The sequence below is a fragment of the Argiope bruennichi genome, chromosome 2 (assembly GCF_947563725.1).
Source record: "Argiope bruennichi chromosome 2, qqArgBrue1.1, whole genome shotgun sequence".
In the NCBI taxonomy this organism is placed as follows: Eukaryota; Metazoa; Arthropoda; class Arachnida; order Araneae; family Araneidae; genus Argiope; species Argiope bruennichi.
In genome coordinates, this window is record NC_079152.1 from 29467856 (window position 1) to 29494419 (window position 26564).

Below are 26564 nucleotides of genomic sequence, written 5' to 3' on the forward strand. Positions count from 1 at the left end.
ATGCATATACGACATTAAATAGGTTGCTAAAGAAATCACGAGATAAAAGAAAAAAATGAGAACTTATAAAATTTTCGTATTTACTAAGCTGTCAAATTAGAGGATTCAAACATGTATGAATATTTTTTTGAAAAATGATATCAAATTAAAAATACATATTTCCTTGTTTAAATCTTACTTCTCACCTGCGTTTCATTGTAAGTTTTACATGTATACTTCACCGAATTAATATGTAATTTAGAACAATGTATTAGCAATACGAATAAATAACAATGACGTTGTTATGTTCAACTCTACCATAAAGAGAACATTGGACATATTCACTCTTCCATTTTTTTTTTTTTTTTTTTTTTTTTATGAAAGAGCAGCTATTGTCAAATGCAAGTTTTGTTTTCAGGCGTTATATTTATCCAGACATTATTTAAGTTCATTTTTTTTTTAATGCAATGTCAATTTCTTTCAAAAAAAACATTTATTAATAAAGGAGAAATTTATTTTCTTCACATATAGCAGATTTTGAGCAATTATTGCTCTAATTCTCATAAGAATATGTGATACTACAATTAGCCGTCTATATATTCTACTTTGTGTCCTCTCGATATTTGCACAGAGTTGATCATCCACATTAACTTCTGCTTCATTTTTGTTTAATCAACATTAATATACATTTTTTTTAGTCTAAACATCGTCCTAATCTAGGTTTAAAAGTATGATTTATTTTGATGAGGCATGTAGGAAATTAATAACTTTAAAAAAAAATTACTTTGCTGAAATTAATCTGAGTTCCGAAAATGCTTTAATATACCTTTACTAAAAAAAAATTTCTCTGCAGTGTTCATTTTCCCGTAATAGTGGCATATTGCTCTGAAAAAATAATTTATCGTCGTTTTATAACATTTAAGTTGGCATAGGAAATACGTCGCAGTGTTTCGCGCACTTAATAAGTGCAACCAGATAGAACTAATTGTTTCACGGAAAATAAGTTCTATTGGGCCAAGTAGGGGAATACTGATTACAGGTTACGAAAGTGTTGTGCTTTTTCACTTCCACCAAATGTTTATTTGGATTAATAAACTTTGGTGAAAGTGGAATATCCTGTAGACCTACAGACAGTAGAACGGCCGTGGTGGCCTGGTGGTAAGGTCTCGGCTTGTGAGCCGTAGGGTTTCAGGTTCAAGACCCCATTCCATAGAAGAACCGCCGTGTAAGGGGATCTGTTGCACGATAAATCCTTCAGGGCCAACCGGTGTGGAGAGGGGGGTGCCAGATCAGGTGTCGTCCTCGTCATCTGACAGCGGTTCAAAACGACGAGGTCCGTCCCAAAATAGCCCAAGTGTTGCTTTAAACGAACGTTAATATAACTAAACTAACTACAGATCGTATATATAGACTGTGCGCAAAATATTAATGAAGCCAGCTTCTATAGACTATTTTTATATTTCTTACATTTTGTGCAAGATTCCCCATGACTTTCTAGTTATGTGATTAATTCGTCCTAATTTTCACTTTTATTAACTAAAAAAATTCATTTGTCATAGTAAAAATATTTTAATTCTTACAATATTGTAAGGAAACTTATTCTAACTTGGCGCGAACTGAATGGACTAATAGTAGAATGCTATGAACTGAAAGCGACAGTTCGTAACTTTATATCTAACTACAGGCAATATACCTGTTTAGTTATTGATTTACTTTCAGTTTTTTTTTTCTCGTTTGTTCTAGAATGTTCTTATAATTTATGTATCTTTCTAAATCTGTAAGATTCGAGTCATTTCGTCTTGTGCATAAAAGCAGATGTAAGCTTTTGTTCCTTGAATAAAGTCTCGAGTTGAGATTAGCTAGTGTTCTCTTTGACTTTAGTTAGCACACGGTTTATCTACCCTACAATACTATTAATTAATAATCTAATCCTTACACATTACTCTTCTTTGAAACTGCAGCTTATAGTTATTAATGGCTTCTCATATTTTAGTATTATGTTGGAAATTAATTTTATTAGAAATTTATTTACTTCGAAAATGGTTTTACTATTTGTCATCAATATCTCATAATTTATTGAAAAGAGTAAAGAAAAAATTGTTTTTCGTTTTATTAGAGTTTTTACTGTTATTTTAGCGGTAATTTGTTAAAAAATAGATTCTAAATGATAATTTCCTTCCATAATTAAACAGTATTGGAATATTATCTCCTCTGATTTCAGTGTATACTTCATAAACATGGTGAGATTTTTTTTTTTAAGATTCTACTTTTTTTATTTATATTATTCCTTTTCAAAAAATCTGGTATGCATTTGGCAATGGTTTGCTTTCTTAAAAGCAAACTTTGATCAAACATTTGATTGAGATTTTCAGTTTGAGTATAAAGGCTACAAACCAAATTTTATTTTCCTGATTTTTTGCAATTTCATATTAACGTGAAAGAACATACATCGCTATCAACTTTCACGTTATTTTGCTTTATCCAAAATTTTATTTCTACATTTTCGAGCAGAAATTACATCCAAATTTCATCAATCTTATGAATTGAGTTTTGGAACTATAGAGTCCACAGATGCACTCGGATGAAGAGATTAACACGCAGACCTAATTTCACATGTGCGTTTGGGTTACGGTAGTCCAGTGGCAAGGTCCTGGCTTCGGGGGCAGAGGGTTCCAAGTTCGAGCTCCGATTCCATCAAAAATTCATCGTGCTTGCAGTGTTGGTGCGCTCTGTATTTGATATTGTGGAATGAGGTACCTTCTCATATGGTGCGGAGGTTTGGAGAAGTGAAGTAGAGCTCAGGTGTCGTCCTCATCATCTAACCGAGATTCAAAATTACGAAGCTTGTGCCAGAGTAACATTCGTATTGCTTCCAAACTCGAACTTAATATAACTAAACTAAATCTAGAAAGTGTTTAAAGAAATCAGGTAGATCTAAAACTTCAAAACATTTTTTTTTTTTTTTTTTTACGTTGGCGAAAATAATTTTAAATAAAACAACAAATATTATTTACACAGGATGAACACCAGCGTAGCAATTATTAAAATATAAAAATTATTTTAAAAAATTAAATTCATTTCTCGTTTATAGCTTTTATTTTGACAACTCACGGATCAACTAGTGACTATGACATGTTTTTAAATGCAGTGAATCATTTGAATATAAATATTGAATTACACTAATCTATTAAGTGATTTTAAAAAATCTCCAAATTTGAAGCGACCTTTTAGGAACTGTTTTAATTACTCCTCAAAGTGCTTTTATATCATCAAAAGTTTAAAAATGGATGCCTTTTTAGGTTAAAACGCTTACGTAATAAGATCTTAATCTTTAAAAAAACATTTAAAAACATATTGAAATAAAATTTTATTTACATATAACTATCATAGTAAAAACTTTAAAAAAAACATTTTGATATAACATATAATATTGCATTAAAATATATTTTCTTCATATATCACAGTGTTCAGATTTATAGTAACTAATTCAGAAGTAAAATAATACAACACAAGTCACTTCATGTAGCAATAAGGAAAACTTAAGTTCAGTAATCTAAACAAACTCGTTGATATGTTCCACTTAAAAATAATTGGGTGGGAAAAATTTTTACTTCCTCTTTCTTCTTCAAGTTATAGAAGCGTTATTTCTTTTTAACAAAAGAATTGCAAGACATAGTTCTGATTGTCACAGAGCTTGCAATTATTCTTGGAAACTTTCTTTGGGTGACTTCATTGAGTGCATTGCTTCCCGATTTGTTCAAATGCATGATTCATAGACCTTGAAGGTGACCAATATTTCCTTTTGCGGTCATTTTCCGTTCTGATCAGGAAAAACTCTTTTCAAATCAGAATTTTTGACTCTACAATAATCCGTGAAGTCGAGAAACTCGGACAAAACCTGATGAGGTAGAAGTCTGGAACAAAGCAAGAATTATAGCAAACAGTAACGTGATATTATCTTTACTTATAATAAAAATGTGTGTGTGTGTGTGTGTGTGTGTGTGTGTGTGTGTGTGTGTGTGTGTGTGTGTGTGTGTGTGTGTGTGTGTGTGTGTGTGTGTGTGTGTGTGTGTGTGTGTGTGTGTGTGTTGTTGTTGTTGTTGTTGTTGCTCTACAATCCAGACCATTTAACCAACAGCTACCACAGCTACGAAATTTGGCACATGTATACCTGGAAGAGTGAGAATGTGCACTTCGGAGCGATGTTTTCGAAATTTTAAAAATTAAGCTAAATTTTGACTTTCTGCCGCGCTAACTTTCAAAAATATTATCAAGCAAAAAATGAATTTTAAATCGTTTCAAAATTAAAAAAAAAATTGTCTTTATAATAATATCAAATTAATAGCCGTAATTGTTGTCCTCAAGTTGCTCTTGCATTGCTCTGAGTTAACAAATAAAGTCAGAATATCAGAAGAAAGTTAAAATAACCAAAAAAAGTTGATTACATTCTCTCTAAGTAAAAATATTTATCAATATACTTGCCTAATACAAAGGAAATTTTATTTTTGAACTTCCTTTATAAACTGAAATGCACATTCGAGTATTAGGAAATGCAAAAATTAGTTACAAACATTAAGTCGTTAATCAATTACTTAAGTTAATTACTGAGTTCTTTGATAACTATTTAAAGGAATTAGTTATTAATATTAAGTCGTGACTCAATCATTTAAGCTAATTACTCAATTCTTGGATGTTTATGTAAACTGATGTCTGTCGGTTCTCTCTAGAATGAAAGTTCAATGAGAAATGGAAGATATGAATACTGAGATCATTTCGTTCAGAACCATCACCAATTTGAAACGTTGGAGCAACATTGTGTTGACGAAAGAACTGAATGCTTGACACAAAAAAATTTCGAATTATCTCTAAGATTCAGCATTACCTGAGCTTATAACGATGATGTACCCACAGAAATAATAAGATGTCTTCTAATCCACAAAAATATTAAGAGAAATAATTTTAATACTCATCTTTAATATCTCCGAAAAACTTAAAAGAAATCTTATCCATATTATCTAAATGAACACTAGTCGTTGAAATGCTACCGCGTTAAATAACCAGACACGAAAGACTCAGGCTAATATCAAAAAATTTCGGACGTGTTTCATGGGCGTTTCCCAAAAATTTTTGAGCATTTTTCTTGAATACTTTATTCTTTTTTAAGTAAATTTAAGCATATCTGGTCCAAAAACATAAAAGGTTTAGTGTCGAGTCTTTGTCATTCGATGATCAAATTAAATAAGATAAATAAATAAAATAATAAAAAGATAAATAAGATAATAAAAATAAAATATATATAAATTCACTGTCGTATACACATTAGTTATTACCATTTTAAATTACTCACAGAAAGATTGTTGTTGTCAAAGCGAAATGATAAAATTGGAATATTTAAATATGAAATGTTTCACTTAAGCATTAAAAACAGTCAAAATAGAAATAAAATATCAAATTAAAATGATAAGATGATCAAATTACATAAGATAAGTAAATAAGATATAAAAAGATAAATAAGATAATAAAAAGATGAATAAGATAATAAAAAGATAAATAAGATAATAAAAATAAGATATATAAATTCACTACTGTATACACATTAGTTATTACCATTTTAAATTACTTACAGAAGGATTGTTGTTGTCAAAGCGAAATGATAAAATTGGAATATTTAAATATGAAATGTTTCACTTAATCATTATAAATAGTCAAAATAGAAATAAAATAAGAAAAATAAGTTACATCAAATTAAAATGATAAGATGATCAAATTAAATAAAATAATAAAAATAAGATATATAAATTCACTATTGTATACACATTAGTTATTACTATTTTAAATTACTTACAGAAAGATTGTTGCTGTCAAAGCGAAATGATAAAATTGGAATATTTAAATATGAAATGTTTCACTTAAGCATTAAAAACAGTCAAAATAGAAATAAAATATCAAATTAAAATGATAAGATGATCAAATTACATAAGATAAGTAAATAAGATATAAAAGATAAATAAGATAATAAAAAGATGAATAAGATAATAAAAAGATAAATAAGATAATAAAAAGATAAATAAGATAATAAAAATAAGATATATAAATTCACTACTGTATACAAATTAGTTATTACCATTTTAAATTACTTACAGAAAGATGGTTGTTGTCAAAGCGAAATGATAAAATTGGAATATTTAAATATGAAATGTTTCACTTAATCATTATAAATAGTCAAAATAGAAATAAAATAAGAAAAGAAAAATAAGATGCATCAAATTAAAATGATAAGATGATCAAATTAAATAAAATAATAAAAATAAGATATATAAATTCACTATTGTATACACATTAGTTATTACTATTTTAAATTACTTACAGAAAGATTGTTGTTGTCAAAGCGAAACGATAAAATTGTAATATTTAAATATGGAATGTTTCACTTAATCATTATAAATAGTCAAAATAGAAATAAAATAAGATAAGAAAAATAAGATACATCAAATTAAAATGATAAGATGATCAAATTAAATAAAATAATAAAAATAAGATATATAAATTCACTATTGTATACACATTAGTTATTACCATTTTAAATTACTTACAGAAAGATTGTTGCTGTCAAAGCGAAATGATAAAATTGGAATATTTAAATATGAAATGTTTCACTTAAGCATTATAAATAATCAAAATAGAAATAAACCTCATTTAATACTGAAATTTATGCAAATAATTATTGGATCTCAGATACCTAAAGATATCGTATCAGTGAAAAATTTCGCATTCATTTTAATTTGTTCTAAATGTTAGTTAAAACATTTAAAAATTTACTTCAAAGTAGCACGCAACAATTTTTATGTAGAAAAAGGTAGAAAATCTGAGAAAAGAAATTTTTAAATACAAGGAAACACTCTTATCGAAATATTTATATTATCTGAGAGTCCTTTTAAAGTTATAGCTTTGTTTTCCTTCTTTTTTTAAAATCATTGTTGTTTAAAGTTAAATTATATTTCAAAAGAACGCATTATTTTAAAAAATTGCACCCTTTAAAGAATGGACTACAAAAGAATTATTTTAAAATTTGTTTCGAAGTCACTTTTTGAAAACAATCATTTCATTAGAAGGTTTTTGTGTTACAAGAGCACTAATTTTTAGCGTGAATCTCCCAACTCATTCCAGTTAAGGAAACTAAAACCCAATTTTCCCCCTTTCTTTTCTTTTGTCAGTAGACAGCTTCCTCTTCAATTATCTCTTGTTTTAGAAAAGTGGTAATTATCCTTCAAATCGTTTGCATAAAATGGATTATTTTCTCTTGACAACACGGTTATTTTCAGTTTGTTTTGAACTATGAAATATCTATTGTTCTTTTCTTATTATGCAACTTTCAATAGTTACGTATAGTTTCCTTTCAAATAATAAATTGTGATTGATGTTGTTCATTTGTTAATAATTCATGATCATAATTATACAGAATCAATTTTAAAATAAAACACAATTTTAATATCGAGCTTAGTAAAGACAATACTTAAATCGCATATCCATCAAGGATTGGGCTTTTCATCCGGAACACACATTACTTAAAACTGGGTTTGAACAAACTAATAAAATATTATAAACATTACCGAAAATTCGTGAAAAATTCGTGGATTTTGAAAAAGATTTGAATCAATAGTCTGTAATATTATAGCATTGCAAAGCTCTAGGCTACATTCGTTTATAAATACATTTTACTAGTAAGACTTTCATAATTATATAGCAGTGATAAAGTGCACGCAAAAAAAATCTATTTAATATCTTCGCGTGATAAAATGGCAATGAATGCAGTAACTGAGACAATGAAAACGATTGTCTCATGATCATGAATATATCAATATAGTTGAAAATATTTTTTAAAAGTTTATTAAAATTAGAGAAAATATTGTGAAGAAATAAAACTGATATTATTAAAGATCTTAATAAAGATTTTTAAATTTAAAGTGATGTAAAAATGATTTTAATGCAATAATATGTTCTTAAGCTTTTAATGAAAACTGTTAAAATTTTAATAAAACCTTATTTAAATTTTGAAAAATCCTTTTGTTTAATGAGCGCCTGCAACTCTAGTAAGTGTCGAATGTATGCTCGAAGTACAATGGTCTAAGCACTTTGAATGATTTTTGCGTCATGAATATCGTATTGATCAATTTACAGATAATATGCCACTTTAAAAATATTATTTTAAAATGCACTCCTGGGCTTTTTTCCGGTAGCATGATGTGAAGAGTTGTGAGGTAGATGTTCGAGGTCCAATTCTATTGAGGCTTTTCTGTGTTAACTTGCCTGATGTATATCAAACTTATCGAGGGTCAAGAATTCTATCGCACTGTGAATGTTTCAAGCTGGAAAATACCATTTCGGATTTCGTCCTTGTAATTTGACCACAGTTCAGTACTATGAGACCCGTTCAAAAATAATTCTCATGTAGAAATTCAATGCAAGTAAATTGTTTTTTTTTTCTTTAAAATTATTGATAAGTCCCGATATTAAAGGAATGAAGGGACCGCGGTGGCCTGGTGGTAAGGTCTCGGCTTCGGAACCGGAGGGTTTCAGGTTCCTGACCCGATTTGACCGAAGAATCATCGTGTAAGGGGGTCTGTTGCACGTTAAATCCGTCATGACCAAACGTCCTCCCTCTGGTGTGGTGTGGAGAGGGGGATGCCAGCTCAGGTGTCGTCCTCGTCATCTGACCGCGGTTCAAAATGACGAGGTCCGTCCAAAATACCCCTAGTGTTACTTTAAAACGGGACGTTAATATAACTAAACCTAACCAAACAATTAAAGGAATGAATAAAATTGAAATCTTGATCTGAAGACATAACTAATTTGTTTGTTGATGTTGTTTTGTTTTGGGTTTTTTTATGTGTGTCGATTCATTTTAAAAGAATATACAATTTTAAAATTAACAAAGAGCAGATAAATCACAATTAAATATATCGATAATTTTAGTCATTTTATTGTTGAGCATAATAATAATGTAGTCATGAATGCAAACCATTTTGATCCATCTTCCTATTTAACTTTAAAATATTTTGCCAGTATTTAGAACTTATGATTTATAATCTGATCCTTTTTTAATTATTTAAAGCTTATTTTGATTAGTTTTTATTAACACCAGTTACAACTTACACATCAAATATTCACATACTTCTCATTTGTTGTTATTGATGTTGTATGCAAAATACGCATTAATTTTTATTTGTTTGCCTTTAGCTTCAGTCTTCTTATGATTTATCTCAAAAAATGTAATAAACTAATATATAAACAGGCTTTGATTTAAAATATCCTACAGTAAAAATATATTCATAAATATCCATTTAGCAAATGAATTAAATATTTTTTTATGCATGGGCATGTGCACAAACAGCTCTATTCTATGCCTCTTACAGCACTCGTGAACCAATGATATGTTAATTATCTAATACTATTTTTGTGCCGCTTTGGAGAAAATTAATATGATGTGCCTAAATTATGCCTACCTGGCAAAGCATAAGTTGAAGATTATTCGCCTGGGAAGAGTCACGATGAAATCTTCTCTCCTTATAGCTGTGACCATCTGCCTCGCTGCGTCATCCACACTGACGATTGGCATCATCCAAGAACACCTGAAGAATGAAGAAATTCTCTTTAGAGCCTACTCCTGCATATTGAAGAAATTTTATGAACATTTACCGAAGAATAGATTGAACACGCTGAGTACCGTATCATCAATATTTAGGCAACAGCTACAATTCTGATTTAGTGTATGAGAGGGGAACACGCCTATGGTTAGTTCATATCTTATTGTCGTATCCAATTGTTCACTATGGGAATCACTTGTGATTCTAACCTGCTATCTAATTAGATATTCTCTTCTCTACTATAATTAAGAATTAGTATTAAAATTAAGTTTAAAATGATGCCAATTTGATGATAATAATGATGCCAATTTTGAAAATTAAGTTCATAAATATGATGCTAGCTTGCTCCTAACTTGTTTTATTGATCATATATATGTAACATATTTTGTTTGAAGCAGAATGCAGGTTGAAGACATAGACGAGACGTTCTATTTTTAATTTCGTTTTATTCTCTCTTTAATATTCATCTCGGGAAAGCAGTTCATTTACAAGCAGACGCAGAGCGGCACGAAAGCAGAAGTAAGAAAAAAAGCGCGAAACAAATGATCACTAGTCTTATATAACATAGGATTTCCGGCCTCGCTCCAATTCAATACACGTGGTGACCTTTGATACCTTGGCAAGGGTACCGAAGGGATCACTTTCATTTGATACGTAGTACTGATGACGCATTAGTTTTACAGAGGAAATAATTAAACCGAAAGTGGAATTGGATCATGAAATAAGAGAATACTTTTAGAATGAAGTTACTATGGGCTAAATTAAGATAAAATCTTGGAAATTAATTAAATTGAAATTAGAATTAAAATATCATTACATATATATATATGAAACTATATGTATATAGTTTTTTTTTTTTTTTTTTTTTTTTTTTTGTTCAAATGTTTTCCTTTTATCATGGTGCAATAAATTTATTTATGTTTTTGATATTTAGTATTTCGACATACGTAAATTCTCAAAGAGAAACTCTTTTTAAAAAGAATATTTTAGCTTCATTTCTTTTCAGAAAGAACATAGAAGTAGTTTCTACTACTGGGGGTCACCTCAAAAATGAGGATGAGAAGTTTCCGATATGGTGGTTGGTCCTCTCTGCCCTGGTAAGTATCGAAAGAGGCGGGGTGTTGTCTACCTTCCATCGAATACGGGACGATCTTTCCAAGGGAAATGTTGTGCCGTGGCCGTTGATAGCCCTTAAGACTCAACCACAATTCCCGCCAGTGTTGCTGTAGCGATGGTCCTATCATTCAGTTGTCAATTAGTAATATACGAATAGTTTCGTTCATCATTAGCAACTTCTTTATTTTTCATTTAAAAAGAAAGAAAATGCTTCTTTCTTCCTATTTTGGTTTGAAAAAAAAAAGTGCAGTCTTATCGCTTTTAGAATATAACATAAAAATCAAGAATACGAAATGTAATTGTTTTCAAAGTTATCCGAATTCAAATTCAATAACTGAGTTTCGGCATTATGAATCCTTTTTCATAACTTAAAAACAATATAACAAAAAGAAATTACTTGGTGATTGGATTTTGGTTCATTCCTGTGTTGACTGTTAATGGACAGATGGTGGTGGTTTTAATGTTGCTCTCCTTAAGCCTTAGTTCTTCTGAAAGTGCTTCCATCAGGCCAACAACTCCGTGCTTTGACGCTCTGAGAACCCAAAATAAAATAATACATTCTTATAAATTCAATAAAAATCATTGTTGTAAATGCATTTAAAAAGGTGAGTGTTTATATTCATTATTTTTTTTACTTTTAAGCCTGTTGTTGTTTCTTATGGCACTTGCCTTAGACAAACCCGCTGTTACGAAGACAGCGATTTTAAGAAGGTCGGGGAGCGTCTCTTGTTTTTTTAGTACAGCCAACTAAGACCAAGAGTACGACTTTGCTACTTATGCATCATTCATTCGCTTGCACAACCCCTTTTTACAGGTCGGTACATTCACACATCTTACAGATAGAACAACCATGCCCAAACCGGGACTCGAACCCAGGATACCCTCATCACGAGGAAGACGCGCTATCCCTATGCCAGGACGCTGGCCTGAAAGTAGGGGAAATCGACATGTCATTCTATCCACCAGGTCACAAGTCGCTCACTTTTAAATCTTCAACTTATGATTTTAAAATTTCGTTTTTACAAGCGCAAAACAAGTCAAGTTTAAATGAAAACGTTTAAAAATGTGTATTGACTATATTATTATCAATGCTAAATATATATTATTTTATTGAAACGAAAATAAGAGCCCGTGTAAATAATATAATGATAGAAATAATAGAAAACACATAGGAATAAAAATTCTTTAATTTTAACATAGAAAAAGTAAATTTCAAAGCAGCATATCTTAACTTTTCTTAACTTCCTTTATGTGTACACTGTTGTTTTCAAAATACAGTAAACTCTATTTGTAGTGATCACTTTGGATCCAATTAAAGCGAATAATCAATATAATCGAAATGCTTTAAAAGCACTTTAGTTTTTTAGGAATAAGAGGACTAAAGAAACATACAACGCAATATCATTCGTATTATCCTTTGGTTCTAACTAGAAAAATCGACAGTATTCAAATCGCTACAATTTCAGTCTCATTGTGAATCTATTTCCAATGAGACTTTTTTAACGCTCAGAAGTACATTTTTGTTAGCAATTAGCACCGGGCAAAACAAGTCAAATACAGCACTTTTGATAACAGCATTTTGTTGATAACTATGCATGACTTAAAACTTTGCAACTAATATGAAAATGGATCGAAATTATCTATAACGAACTCTAAAAAATTTCTGCATAGGATTATTGAGGATTTCTAATTTGATCATTTATGATTTATATCCCATTGTATCTATTATAAATGCCGGCGTCCTGACTTAAGGGTCGCGAGTCTTCCCCGAGACTTGCGCGTCCCGGGTTCGAATCCCGGCTTGGGTATGGTTGTTCTGTGTTCTATTTGTGAGGTGTGCGAATGAGCCCTCCACGCGCAAAAAGGGGTTGTGCAAGCGGATGTCTGAGTTTCATCTTCATATGAGCTAGAAGTCAGATTTCTGCCCTCGGGTGCTCAGGGGTCTTTACTCTCAGAAACTACTGCACCCCCTTTCCGTGGTAACGCGGATATAACATCATCATCATCTATAATGGATAAAGTTATGGATATGTTTCTTATAATTGGAAAATGTGTCTCAGAATGCATTTCTAAATAAAAATAGGAGAATAATCAACATTTAGTATTATGTAAAATTGAGTTTTTTAAAGATGCATCTTATTATATTTTAGCACTGGAAGTGGATCAAAGAACTGCTTCTGATGCAATTTTCGTATAATAATAATTAAAGATTATCTCTGATATTTTTTAATTAAAAAACTGATTTCCCTCAATTCAAATTTACAAATAGAAAATTTTTGACTAGATAATTATAAGGTGAAAAACTTACGAATAATCAATTTGGTTAACATGTCCAACTAATCCAGCACATGAAGAGATGCCTACAATATGGCCGTGATTATTCTTTTCCATATTGGGTAGGAAGGCTCGTATTGTCTGAAAAAGATTTAAAAGCTTATTTATATATTCTTCATAAACAAAATCTATTATTGAATCTTTTTATAAATTTATAAACTGTTCTATTCAAGCATATTTAATGATCAGAATAATATATGCCTGAAACATTAATAAATCATTCAATAAATCATTTGAAACATTAATAAAACATTAATTAATCTCTGTAGATAAGAAAAAATATTAATGCTTACAAGAAAACCAAATCTTAGTACTGCGTATTTCACAGCATAAAAAAAACAACAAAGAAATACAGATTGAATAAATAGAGAAAAAATATGACATAGAATTCTTTGCCTATTTTACCAACATCTATTCTAAATTAGCAATTGACATTTGTTAATATCTATTGCATTCCTAGATGATTTGTTATTGCTGACAAATTTACATTATGATTATGAATGAATTAAAACACAACTACGATTAAAATATTTATACTTAAGTGCGAATTGCTTCGGCAAGTGAGATTTTATGCGATTCATTGGCCACTTTTATATCCATACTTATCTAATATACTATAAACGAACACTACGTTTATACGAAAGTCGGTTCATCCACATGGTCTGAAGTGTCTAATACAGTGATCTTATATATTTGTAACCATTAAGTTTTTGCTCTCCAGTGCTTTAAATAAGGGATATTACAATTTATGCCAAGCGTCATTCTTTTTAACATTTTGCACATGAGCAGGGTCATTTTGACACCAAATTGTCGTGCGTTTTCTCCTTACCTTATTAGTTATTTATATAAAAATAAAATATGGCCAGAGTATATGAAAAAAAATTTCATAATAATATATTCTATTTAAGGCATATATGTAATTTCTAATATGGAAAACCAAAATTGGACTTAGACCCTTTTTTCTGTACCTTTTATGTATTCATTTCCTTTTTCTTCACTTCATTAATATAAAACTTATTAGTTTTAAAGTAAGTAGTTTTTTTTTTCTGTGTAAAAATATTGAAAGAATAAGAAAATCTATATTTTATATACAGTTTAGATTTGAATTTTTTGGCTGAAGAAACTTAAACATACAACTTTGAAACTTCATAACTTTTCTCTTTCATTTATATATATATATGTATACTCAAAAAACACTTTTTTAATTTCTCCTTCATAATAAAATGAATTTTTAACACAAATTTCAAGGCAATTTATTCATATTATAAGAGAAAGCATTTTATATAGCGATTTTCTACTTTTCTCTTAAGCAAGAAAACATTTTCGATTAGATTTTCTAGAATATTTATAATTTACGTTATGTTCCGAATCTGAATCTTGTCCATTTTCCAACATTTTATGAACACCTGATAAATCCGAACCATCCTTATTTTCACTATTAGAAGAAACACTAGCGGGAAATCTCTGAATCCCAGCTGCTCCTGTTTATTCGCTGTCGTAATCATTAGTTAAAAGAATATGAATCTCTAGAACACGCAGAAGTCAACTGGGCCCCAACCTTCCATTAAAAAATGAGATACATTGTTGCATTTATTCCTATTGCTCTAATTTTATTCTATTTTCCCCATGATGGTATAAAAAGTAACAAGCGTAACATTTGTAAATTCCAAAAATTTCTGAACAAAAAAAAAAAAGCTTGAGGTCAAAAAGACCCCATGCATGTGCTGATGGCCTAAGAAAATGTCCAACAAAATTGTTACGATATCTTCACGACATTGGCCGACATTCAGAATATCGAAAAAAATCGTGGGGATATCGTAGAATATCTTGATGGAGCAATACTCACCCAGAAGTGAGACAAGAGATTAACCTCGATGGTCTTCCTTATGCCTGCGCTGCTCAGTTCCATCATGGGAAGGTTCTGCATGATTCCTGCATTGTTGATGAGGATGGTCACTTCCCCGACCTTTTGTTCCACGAGACGGGCTTTGGTATTCACTTCATTTTCCGATGTGACATCACAAACAAACCAGAATACACTTCCGCCGGATTGGGAAATCTCTTCTGCTGTTTCTTTCAGTTTATTCTACAAAACAGAAGATCCTTTATTGTACAGTTTACAAGATAGACGATAAAAATGCCTCCGTCGTTTTGACTCGTTCAGTAAAATAGGCATGTCCGCAGAATGATTAGAGAACAATATTTATATATTTTTTTATAAATATTTATAATAAAATTATATGTATCGAAAATATTTATATTGAAAATAATATATAAATTATATCGAAATTATGTATATCAAAAATATTTATAATAAAATATTATTTCTTATAAATATTTATAAACTAAAAACTGAAATTCAAAAGTTTGTTTTTATTCGAAGAAATGTTCAAATCCTCCTTAGGTATTTCCTAATTTTTTAAAAAAAAAGAAAAGAAAACGTTTTCTTAACAATTTGTTTCGTTTTCTTTTATTTTGAATCTATTTTAATATAATTTCTACACATGATATTTTAAAATTACGTATTCGTTTATATTTATTTTGAATATATTTCAATTTATTCTTATTTATATTTAAAACATTTTTATTATTATTTATTAATTTATTTAACTTTATTTATTAATTTTCAATTAATTGATTTATTTTATTAGTACTTAATTTTATATAATTTATTGATTTATTTTATTGGTGCTTAATTTTATATAATTTATTAATTTTTTTATTATTCTGCGAAATTTTTTAAATTATTTTTGCCAGAGATAAACAAACACAGCCTTTTTCATTCATATTTTGTTCTGTTTTTCTCCCTATTGAACGCGGTAACCAATCTCACCCTCAACCCTAGTGAACTCTTCCAAGGCTCTTATTCGAACCCATCGTCTCCCTATGGCCTTAAATCAGGATCGAAATGGCCGAGTGAAAGCGTTTCAGGGCCAGCGTCACCTCCGAAGGGCGCGCAAGGTGAATCGAAGGTGGCTCCCGAGGCCGCCGCTTCACTCTTTCCAGGAGCAGGTGTGCTCCGGGAATCAGGGTCAAGGTTCTCTGCCGGCGAGAACCTTAACCTTGGGAGGCGGAGGACGATGATCCTCGAGAATGAAACTGTACGAATCCAGCCGATGGATCAATAGCCTGTTGCGCAGATAGGGTCGTCTTGGCAGGTGCAGAGGTATTTCAGTAATCCCGGCTAATAGTAGGAAACCTCCCTACCCTTATTCAACCATCAAATGGACTTTACCGCTGCAGCATCTAAACAGTTATTACAAAAAACAATAAAAAAAAAACTTTTAAAAGGTTAAAAAGAATACTATTTTTAGTTATAGTGGAATTATTCAAATTCGAATATTTTTAATTCGAATTTAATGTTCAATCGAATTTTTTTCCTTTCGTCTTTTGAATTTCCCATTGGCATGATTTTAAGTGAATTATTTATTTATAATATAATAATTATTATTTTAATATATTGATTATTTTTGTTCGAAGTCAGAAATATTCAAAATTGCTTTAAAACCCTAATTGATTTCGTAAATATATCCTAATCTTGTAACCCATATCTATTTTTTCTTCTAGAGTGGGTCGAATAATTTACTATTTTTCAGCATACAGATCCTTATATTTCGAGTTCAATGTAATTAAATATTTAAATTATTCTTTCATTTTTTATTTATTATCATTATAACTTAATTGTTTTAATTATTGAATATTTAATTGTTATTATTATATAGTAACTAATTATTAATTAATTTAAAATTATGTTTTAAATTAATATTAATTATTTTATTAGTATTTATTCAATTATTATTAATTAACTAATTGGTTAACTAACTAATTAAGTAACGAATTCATTATCATTTAATTTTTAATTATTGAATATTTAATTGTTATTATTATTCATTTATTATTATTTATTAACTAATTATTAATTTATTTATTATTATGTATTAAATTAATATTAATTTATTATTATTTATTACATAATTATTAATTTATTTAATATTATGTATTGAATTAATATCAATTAATTTATTATTAAGCATTAAATTATTATTAATTAACTAATTGATTAGCTAACTAAGTAATTATTAATTAACTATTTATTAAATCATTGTTATTTATTTATTTATTAAACATGTCAAATTTTCAAAAGGAATTTTCTGTCCTTTTTTTTTAAAATTGTCGTTTTCTCTTACCAGATTGTTTTGTTTTTTCAACAGATATTTTTCTAATTCGAATATTTGAATAAATCAAAATTTCGTCGCGGTACCTTCAGGTTCGAATTGGTCAAATACTACTATACTTAAAGAAAGCATTAAATGTCACAGTTACTGTGATAGCTATTTGTAATATTTTTAAATTTTACCTAAAAATATTTAAAATGTAGAAGAACCCATAAGAATCTAAAGTATTGGAACCACTGGTCAGTAACATTGTAGCATGACAAACAATATTTCTGAAAAGTTAATTTTCTGAGTTTTAATATACTGTAAAAATTGTTTTCATGCATTTTACACTATCTTAAATTATCAAGAAAAACTGTTAAAATTTTGTTTTTGTTAATTAAATACTACTCAGCGATGTATTTCTGACAAGAAAACTAAGCAGCCGCCTAGATCCATAGAAAACTGCACCTGATAATCCTAAGGAAAGTTCGATACAGTTCACATCCGATTAAGAATCAGCCACGTTATATTCAAACATAAGTATCTGTTGCCGGAAAAACTCAACACGCCACACACCATCTGTCAATGCCGAATAGTATACATTCTAATAAAATGTACACATTTCAATCTTCATTGCTTTCACTGCGTACAGTCTTCCTTCAAAATTCTTGCAGATCTTATCAATATTTTTAAAAAAATCCAATTTCGTTTTCTCTTTTCTTAAAACTAATCGGCAATTATGTGTGATCTAAATTTTCAAACATGCTTTAAAGATCATTTTTTTGCATCAGAAACCGTTTTTTACGATATATATACTACAGTCAAGTCACATGATTGATGTCGGAACAGAAATTTTAATGTTAAATTTTAGTCTATTTCCTACATATTTAGTTTAGCATAATAAAAACTGGGCTTTGCGCCTAGTAACTCCATTAATTCAAATCAAATCAATCAAACCTGATTGCAGTATTAGTGAATGATGTAGTATAGATTTCCTCATTTATCAGAAACCATTTTTTACAATATATGTACTACAGTCAAGTCACATGATTGATGTCGGAACAGAAATTTTAATGCTAAATTTTAGTCTATTTGCTACATATTTAGTTTAGCATAATAAAAACTGTACTTTGCGCCTAGTAACTCCATTAATTCAAATCAAATCAATCAAACCTGATTGCAGTATTAGTGAATGATGTAGTATAGATTTCCTCATGGATATATAGATTCTATATAGATTTCCTTTCCAATGAAAAAAATTTAAGTTTTTCATTTAAACGTCAAAGAATATAATTTATTTTATTTAAAATAAAACATTCCTGAAGTACTTTTAAATATATTGGGGTCTCATAAGGGCAATTTATCTTGTTGTCTTGGAGTTATCTTTATATCATTACTATCAACCTGAGTTGCCATTGATTAAAATTTTAAAAAATGTTTCCGATGAAGATTCAAAATATCTAGATACAATAAGACAACCCCTTATTGACACATGAAATTGCATATATTGCCAGTGAGCAATTTAGTATAATAAAGTCTTTGTATATTACCAATATATATGAATCAATGATTTAGAATTAGTAGATTTCGAATAATTGCATTAAATTTCAAGATACTTACCTCATTAACGTCCCACAAGACCACTTTCGCTCCTAATTGGGCTATCTCGATGGCCAACTGTCTGCCAATGCCTTGGGCGCTACCCGTAATCAAAACCACCTCCCTTGAAAGATCCTTCTTTTTCTTTGGGAGTATATTAAGAACAGTTTCTCTAACCACAATATAAACCACTTTGGACACAAACAGCAAGGTCTCCAGAGAAAGCTCCCATATATCCTTCAGACTATCCGTCAGAGACATGGCGATTCTAAATTCAATTTAGAAAGAAAAGCAGTGTTCCTTATCTTATCAACCGAAGTCTATCAGCCAAAACACAGAAAAGAAAAGGGGAAAGCAAGTTGCTTTTATCCGGTAAATAATTTCGAGGAAAATCTGAGCATTATGTTGTTTTTCCCCACGCTTTATCTATTTTGTTTCGGGTTCAGTGAGCGAACTCGCGTGTGCTTAGACGGAAGGAAGGGATGGATTTAAATTGGTAGGTGAGTCGTCTGCCAAGGACAAAAGAATATCTATAGAAGAGATGATTTTTGTAATTGATTTTACACAGCCGGATATTCTCATTTCTTTTAAAGTGGCACCGCGTTTAATTAGGAGCAGTTTTCCTGAAAACTATTTTTGTTGACAGTGCTAAACCTCACTGAAGGAAGGAAGTCAAGTAGTATACTCATGGCTCTTGGACTGTCCCAACCACTTTCTAATGCAAATTACCAATTGTTTCACTTATGATCAAAAATCATATATGATCAGAGAGACTTTAAAAAAATGGTTTGTGGGATTAATTATTCTTAAAATGCCATAATCAACCACAGAAAAACTGGTGTTCAATGCAAAGTAGCGTACAGGAGTTTTTTTGTTGTTGCTTCGCTCCCTTGCATTGAACACCAATTCAGACCAAGACATCGGGGAAAGAGGTATGGGTGTAGTAGTTTCTGAGGATAAAGACTCTCGAGCACCCTAGGGTAGAAGTTTGACTTTATCTCATATGAAGATGACACTCACAAAATCGATTACACAACCCCATTTTATAGTGGGCTCTTTCCCACTTATCACAGATAAAGAACAGCTATGCCCGAAACAGGACTCGAAAGCGAGACGCCCAGATCATGGGAAAGACGCGTTACCAACAGGCCAGGACACCGGCGTAGGGGTTTTGAATATCAAAATTATTATTATTGTTGTTATTATTATTATTATTGTTATTATTATTATTATTATTATTATTGTTGCAAAGCAGAATAATATTTGAACGCTAATATCTTTCTCTTTTTATTAACATAACATGGCATAAATATATGGCATGTTAAGGGTAAATTATAAAAATTATTATAGAAATCTCACTAAGAAAAATAAATAAATTGTATTATAAAATAGATACTGTATGACATACTTAAAAATGTAAACAGGAATTGCTAAAAATAAAATACGCCTTTCCCAAAAAAAAGAAAATAAAATATTTTTTAATTCATGCCATTCTCTATTTCTAAAATTTAGCTCATAGGCTTCATGCAAAAAATGGAACCATAATATAAAAACTTCAATTTATTTTAGATTTTGGAAAAAGAGAAAAAAACTGCATTTGACATGTTATAAAATGAACATTTCCAGATATTACCAGAATTGGATCATACAGAACAGAGACAAATATAATACGGTTTTAAAATGTTGCTAAAATTTTGTATTATAAAAATTTCTTAAAATTTCCCTTTATAGTCTACACCTAATTTACAAACTATTCTAATGATGCCACAAATATGCAGCAAATGAAATTTAAAATTAAATTGAAAAACATGTTTCTCAAATAGGTTTAATTATTACCAATTTAAATTGAGCCGCAGTGGAATAATATAATGGGAAAGAACCAAGCATATTTAAGCTTATATATCTTCAAAACTATTTCCAAATTTTGAATGAAACTATTGCAGTTTCATTTAAATTCCATGATTCTCAACCTGCGTGGCATTGAGTTTAAAAAAAAAACTATTGAAACAAATTAATCAGCGGAAATATGCTCTCTTTAAATTGTTCATGTACTTAACTTAATATGGTGCATTTTATTTTTAACTTTTCTGTATAGAGAAAAAAATCAAACATATGATCTTGATATCCTTTGTTTAACCAATTGAGTCCAAATTCTGATAGAGATCTTTAATATTACTTTCAAGATGGTATAGCAAATTTCATTTATCTAGCTTTTTGTGTGTGTTTTTATTACTGTGTTTTCATGACCCTCGGGGGGGGGGGCACCTCGAAATGAGGATGAGATGCTTCCGGCATGGTGGTTGGATCTCGCCACCCTGGAGGGTACACTAATAGGTGGGGGATCTGGCTCCTCCCATCGATGACGGGACGTACTTCCTTCGGGGAGGGTTGTACCGTGGCCGGTGACGGCCCTTAGGACTCAACCACAGTTCCCGCCAATTGCTGTTGCGGCGGTCCGGTCATTCAGTTTTATGGTTTAAATCCGTGTGCCTTAGGGCGGGTCGGAGAGTTAGATGGTTGACTTACTGTGTTTTCATGCACACTGGCATACGATCCGCCAAGCGACAAACGCTGTCCCTAATTAAACACAGATCTATATTTTTAATATACGTCATCTATTAAAATTCAATTCAATTGGCTTATTTAATCTTTGAATTACTGCATTTACACACAAGTTTAGACAGAACGACAAGTAGTCAATCCATTAATGAATTCATCCAAAATTTCGGCGTATCTATAATTATTGTAATAAAAAAAACACTGAATTGAAAATGGTATTGCTCCTTTTGGACTTTGCAGGGATTTTCAATGATTTCCTGCACTTCTCACCGCCTCCCCCACAGAATGTTTCAAAGGATGTAAAAATAATAAGAATCGAAAGCAATGGTGCTGAATTAATTATCTAATAGAAGAACGTTGAACGGAGAATACTCTCGATAAAATATGTTTATAATCATTTTCTCTTTGCATCTTTCTTGTGCGATAAAAAAATTAATCTTTCGTTACAAATATAAAACACGGAAATAGGCAAATGTATGGAAATGATACAATTTTTTTTAAATCTTAATTATTAAGAAATCTGATATTCATTATATCTCGTAGCAACAAAAAGTGGTACTCACATTTAGAAATTTAGCATCTTAAGACACTTACCACCCAATCAGGAACATTTGTAAAATGCACGTTAAATTAAAAGATGTAACTTTTTGACATCCAGACACAAAAGGAAGTTAACATCCAGACTCCGATTAGGCAAAAACTATTTACAAGCTCAGACATTCATTTCCTCGAAGCATGAAATTGGGTAATCATTTGAAATGTTATACTCCACGATGTAAGAACAATTCTTATGTAAATGCATAAAATGTGAGATGTATTTAAATAGGCAAAATTAGAACTGTTTTTAAGAACTTCATCATAAATATTTTTTTTAATATTTAATATATTTTTAGACTGCAAATATATGACAATTTTATACGTATGTAATCATGAAGTAACCATTTGAATACTATTTAATTAACTCAGTTAAATATCTTGAAAAGCACTATTTTCTAATTTTTTCCTCTTTTAATGGGGATATTTAATTTAAAAAAATTACTGAAGTTATTAAAATAAATCTATATGCTTTTACTCGAGTCTTAAAAAAATAAAAAGCATTCATGTAAAATTTTAATCCAATTGTGAGAAAGATTATAGCAGTGATTATGTTAGAAATTTCCCGGGTTTCGTTTGGATAGTGGATGTTATATGGTGTGAAGAACGCTCAATCACCAGGCGGCAGTAGAAAATAAAACAACGACGTTTATTTGCACGAAGACATACAGGACAGCACAAAGACGACAACTATATACAGCACAGAAGACGATTATCTTCAGCCGAGACATGCAGCATACAACAATATACACAGCAGCATACAACGGTATACACAGCAGCTCTACTCCGTCGCTGCTCCGCTAGTCCCTGGAAGACGAGTTCTTCACCGTCGCTTCCGACTACTCTTCAACTCCACTGGTCCACGACCACTCTTCTCCGTTGCTTCCGACTACTCAATTCACCACTGGTTCACCACTCGACTCACTACTGCCCGGCAGCTGCGGGTGCTTCCTTTTATAGGTCTCAGGAGGCGGGGCTAGAAGCCTCTCAACCAATCAGGAACGTTCGAGGCGTAACTCCGTTCCTACTGGACGGATCGGGAAAATTCTCGATGTTTCGGGTATAATCTATTTTGGCACCAAAGTCGCCAAATGGTCGCCAAGTTTGTCGCCAAGCTCTGGGACCTCCTATGGAACCGACTATGCTGGGAAGCCGCATCAAGGATTCGTAACAATTAGAATAATTCCTAAGTGAGCAATAATAAATAGTTATCATCAAGTCATTAGAAATCTAAAATATATCAAAATTTACTAACTTTAATATAACTATTTCAGATACGATGGTTAAATTTAGTGTATTAATACTCACACTAAGGGGATAAGTGGAACTATTTAGGGGTGTATCAAGTAATTTTAAAATCCCTCTCCATATCAGAGAAATAATGATTGATCCTCGATAGGTTTAACAGTCACCAATATATACGGCGAATTTTTAGTAGAAGTAAGTCTCTAAATTACGACTCTCTAATGAAGAGGCAAAAACTCTCTACCACAAAAAAAAAAAAAAAAAAAAAAAAACATGGCTAAATAAGAATGTGTCTATAAATTAATTTAATATTTAAAATATTTTTAATCAAATTCAACAGTATTATGAAAGAATTAAATTCGATAAATTATCTACTATAGATTTGTGCAAATATAAATGTATACATTATTTAAAATTATCTTCAGAAATCATATGTACTTATCAATATTCTTTTTCAATCTAAATTTCAGTACTTTAAAGCTAAGTAATTTCATGGAGCATATCAATGCTATATTTGCAGTAATAAAAATAAATTCATGGATTGCAATATACGCGTGTGTGTGTGTGAGTAAAAATGTCTTAGTTGTTAATTATCTATTTTTATTAACAGTTATTTATTTACTTACTTTAGTAGATTCCACTTTTCCCCCCCGTTTACATTTACCCAATAAATTTAATAGAAAGGTGATAATGGAAAATAAAACTCCAAATACTAAAAATATTGAAAACTATTCATTTAAGACTGCAATTAATATCGATAAATAATCAATCGATAAAAGCGATAATCGGTAATCTATACCGATATCTCACATCTACGAAACCTTTTATTGTTACATTCAACGAATGAAAAATCTCTCGTTGATCGGTTGTTATAGATACCAACAATAAAAATGTTCGAGGAACACTTGAGAATAAAAGAATCAATGGCTTGTTTACTCTTGTCGAAAGTTCTAAGAGTGAAGATAGCGGGTCAAACGCATGGCAGGCAAAAGTGGATTTTCGTACAAAACATTAGTGGTGGGAACGAAAAAACATGATTATTCGCTTTAATTGTTGCAAATAGAAATTGGTTGAATCCCATTAGTCATGATTTCATTCAGTTTCAGCAAACTTATTGTTTTTAATGCATTACTTGAAACTTAAGAATAAGAGTCTATGTAATGTTTAGAAACAAAATATGAAACTTTTCCAATTCTTTCAAATTTAAAACACTTATTTATTCATTAAATAATTGCGTTTGTATTGATACTTTTTTCTCTAACAATTTTAATATTCAAAGATTAAGAACCTTCGAATTCAAATATTATATCAACAAATGCACAAGACATATTTACGTATAAAATATAAAATACCCCCGGGTGGGCACCTCGAAAAGAGGATGAGATGCTTCTGGTATGGTGGTTGGATCTCGCCACTCTGGTGGGTGCATAAATAGGTGGGGGATCTGACTCCTCCCATCGATGACGGGACGTACTTCCTTCGGGAAAGGTTGTACCGTGGCCGGTGGTGGCCCTTAGGACTCATCCACAGTTCCCGCCAATCTTGTTGTGCGACGATTCGGTTATTCAGTTTTCTTTATCCGCGTGTCTTCGAGTGGATCGGAGAGTCAGTTATATGACTTACATATAAAATATAATTTTTTAAGAAAAAATTATCTATTTAAATCAATTTTTTATTTGTCATTTCCCTAAGCAAATTTCTTTAACTTAATTTAAATTTGAAAAAAAAAAGTTAAATCCTTTATTTAGTTCACAATAATGATATCCTTTCCCTGTCAAGGGTTGAATCAGAACAGAGAAAGAAATGAACATGGCTTAGATATTTAAATAATAGCAGTGGTAGATATATGAGTTCCCAACATGGGAAGAAGTTAGTTTTTTATTTATAATTCCCATGCAATAAATTTCTGTTCTATAGAAATCTATCTTCAGTTGCTGAATCACCTAGAGTAGTCACCCCAAAACTTTCTCGCAAGCTGCCTAATAATGGTGTTGTCCCAGAGGATGATTCTTCCGATAGAATATTATGCAATTAAAATTGTATAGAATATTAAATTGTTAAAACTAGATGAAAAATATTTCAAATTGAGTTTAATAAAAATGGTGCAGTTTATTCAAATGAGTTTGGTTTAGTTTCATTAACGTCCCGTTTGAAGCAACACTAGGGCTATTTTGGGACGGACCTCGTCATTTTGAACCACGGTCAGATGACGAGGACGACACCTGAGCTGGCACCTCCCTCTCCACACCAGCGGGAGGACGTTTGGTCATGACAGATTTAACGTGCAACAGACCCCCTTACACGACGGTTCTTCGGTGGAATCGGGTCTCGAACTTAAAACCCTCCGGTTCCGAAGCCGAGACCTTACTACCCTGCCACCGCGGCCCATATTCAAATGAGATGAATGGTAAATAGATTTATTTCCCACAGAACTTTCGATTCCAAGATCTCTTAACAAAGAATAAATATTTACATACCAGATGAATGATGAATTATTTACAGAAAGATTATATATCAAGGGGTTGAATTATATATCAAGCTGTAGTTATATATTAAGGGAGGCAGAAAGGAATAATTAAAAATAATTAATAAATAATTATTTTTAATTATTCCTTTCTGCCTCCCTTAATATATAACAACAGCTTGATAAAATAATAAAATCATATTCTAAATTTCATCTATGTACTTGTTGCGTTTTTTCAGTTAACTTGCACGCTTGAAAGTAGAAAGACAAATAGATTTTTGTCGAACAATTGCTGAAGATTTATAATTTTTATATAAAAACAACAAAGTAGTTTTCATCCTTTTAACTTCTTATATTTCTAAAATATTATATTCTCCAGAGAATAATAAAAATTATTACATTCTCCTTTTAAATATGCAAACACAAAAACCTTAAAGGATCTGAGAAAATCTGTACTTTCAAAAAATTGTTTTCAGTTTTAGTCTAATAAAATAGGAGACACTACAGAAATGTATAATTTGTATAAGTTTGAAAAATCAAAAGTTTGTAAAGTATCCTTTAACAATGAATTTAACAGGAATTCTTATGATAGATAGATTTTTTCTTTTGCCTTTATTTTGAAACATGTGTTCTTTGAATTTTACATATGTAGAGCACATTCTATTCAGTACAGTCATATGAAATTTTATGCAACTAAATTTACAAATATTATTATCTCTCTCTCTCTCATATATATATATGTGTGTGTGTGTGTGTGTGTGTGTGTGTAATGATATTTTATTATCTAATTTAATCTAAATTAATTTCCTAAATTTGTTGCCTAATTCGGCCCATGTCGGGGTCATTCTAAAGTGTTCTCTTGTTTCCTGATAC

At 30.4% G+C, this 26564-nt stretch overlaps 1 protein-coding gene across 1 annotated transcript; it reads right to left on the bottom strand.

Annotated features, from left to right (window-relative positions):
* Positions 1-3331: 3331 nt before the first annotated feature.
* LOC129962090 (estradiol 17-beta-dehydrogenase 11-like) lies at positions 3332-22059 on the bottom strand. Its single transcript, XM_056075811.1, has 7 exons — positions 21952-22059; positions 18851-19097; positions 14920-15159; positions 13048-13154; positions 11137-11271; positions 9483-9608; positions 3332-3893 (listed from the first exon to the last, which is right to left on the bottom strand). The coding sequence occupies exons 2-7, from the start codon at positions 19088-19090 to the stop codon at positions 3788-3790; spliced, it is 954 nt and encodes a 317-aa protein (XP_055931786.1). The 5' UTR covers positions 19091-19097; positions 21952-22059; the 3' UTR covers positions 3332-3787.
* Between the last annotated feature and the right edge of the window lie 4505 nt (positions 22060-26564).

Excerpts from the sequence above, each read along its gene's own strand:
- LOC129962090 (XM_056075811.1), bottom strand. The coding sequence starts at position 19,090 with ATGTCTCTGACGGATAGTCTGAAGGATATATGGGAGCTTTCTCTGGAG. Across the intron at positions 13,155-14,919 it reads ATCTCTTGTCTCACTTCTGG|ACAATACGAGCCTTCCTACC; the intron begins GTGAGTATTGCT and ends AATCTTTTTCAG. Across the intron at positions 9,609-11,136 it reads AACCAAAATCCAATCACCAA|GTGTTCTTGGATGATGCCAA; the intron begins GTAATTTCTTTT and ends TTCATTCTTCAG.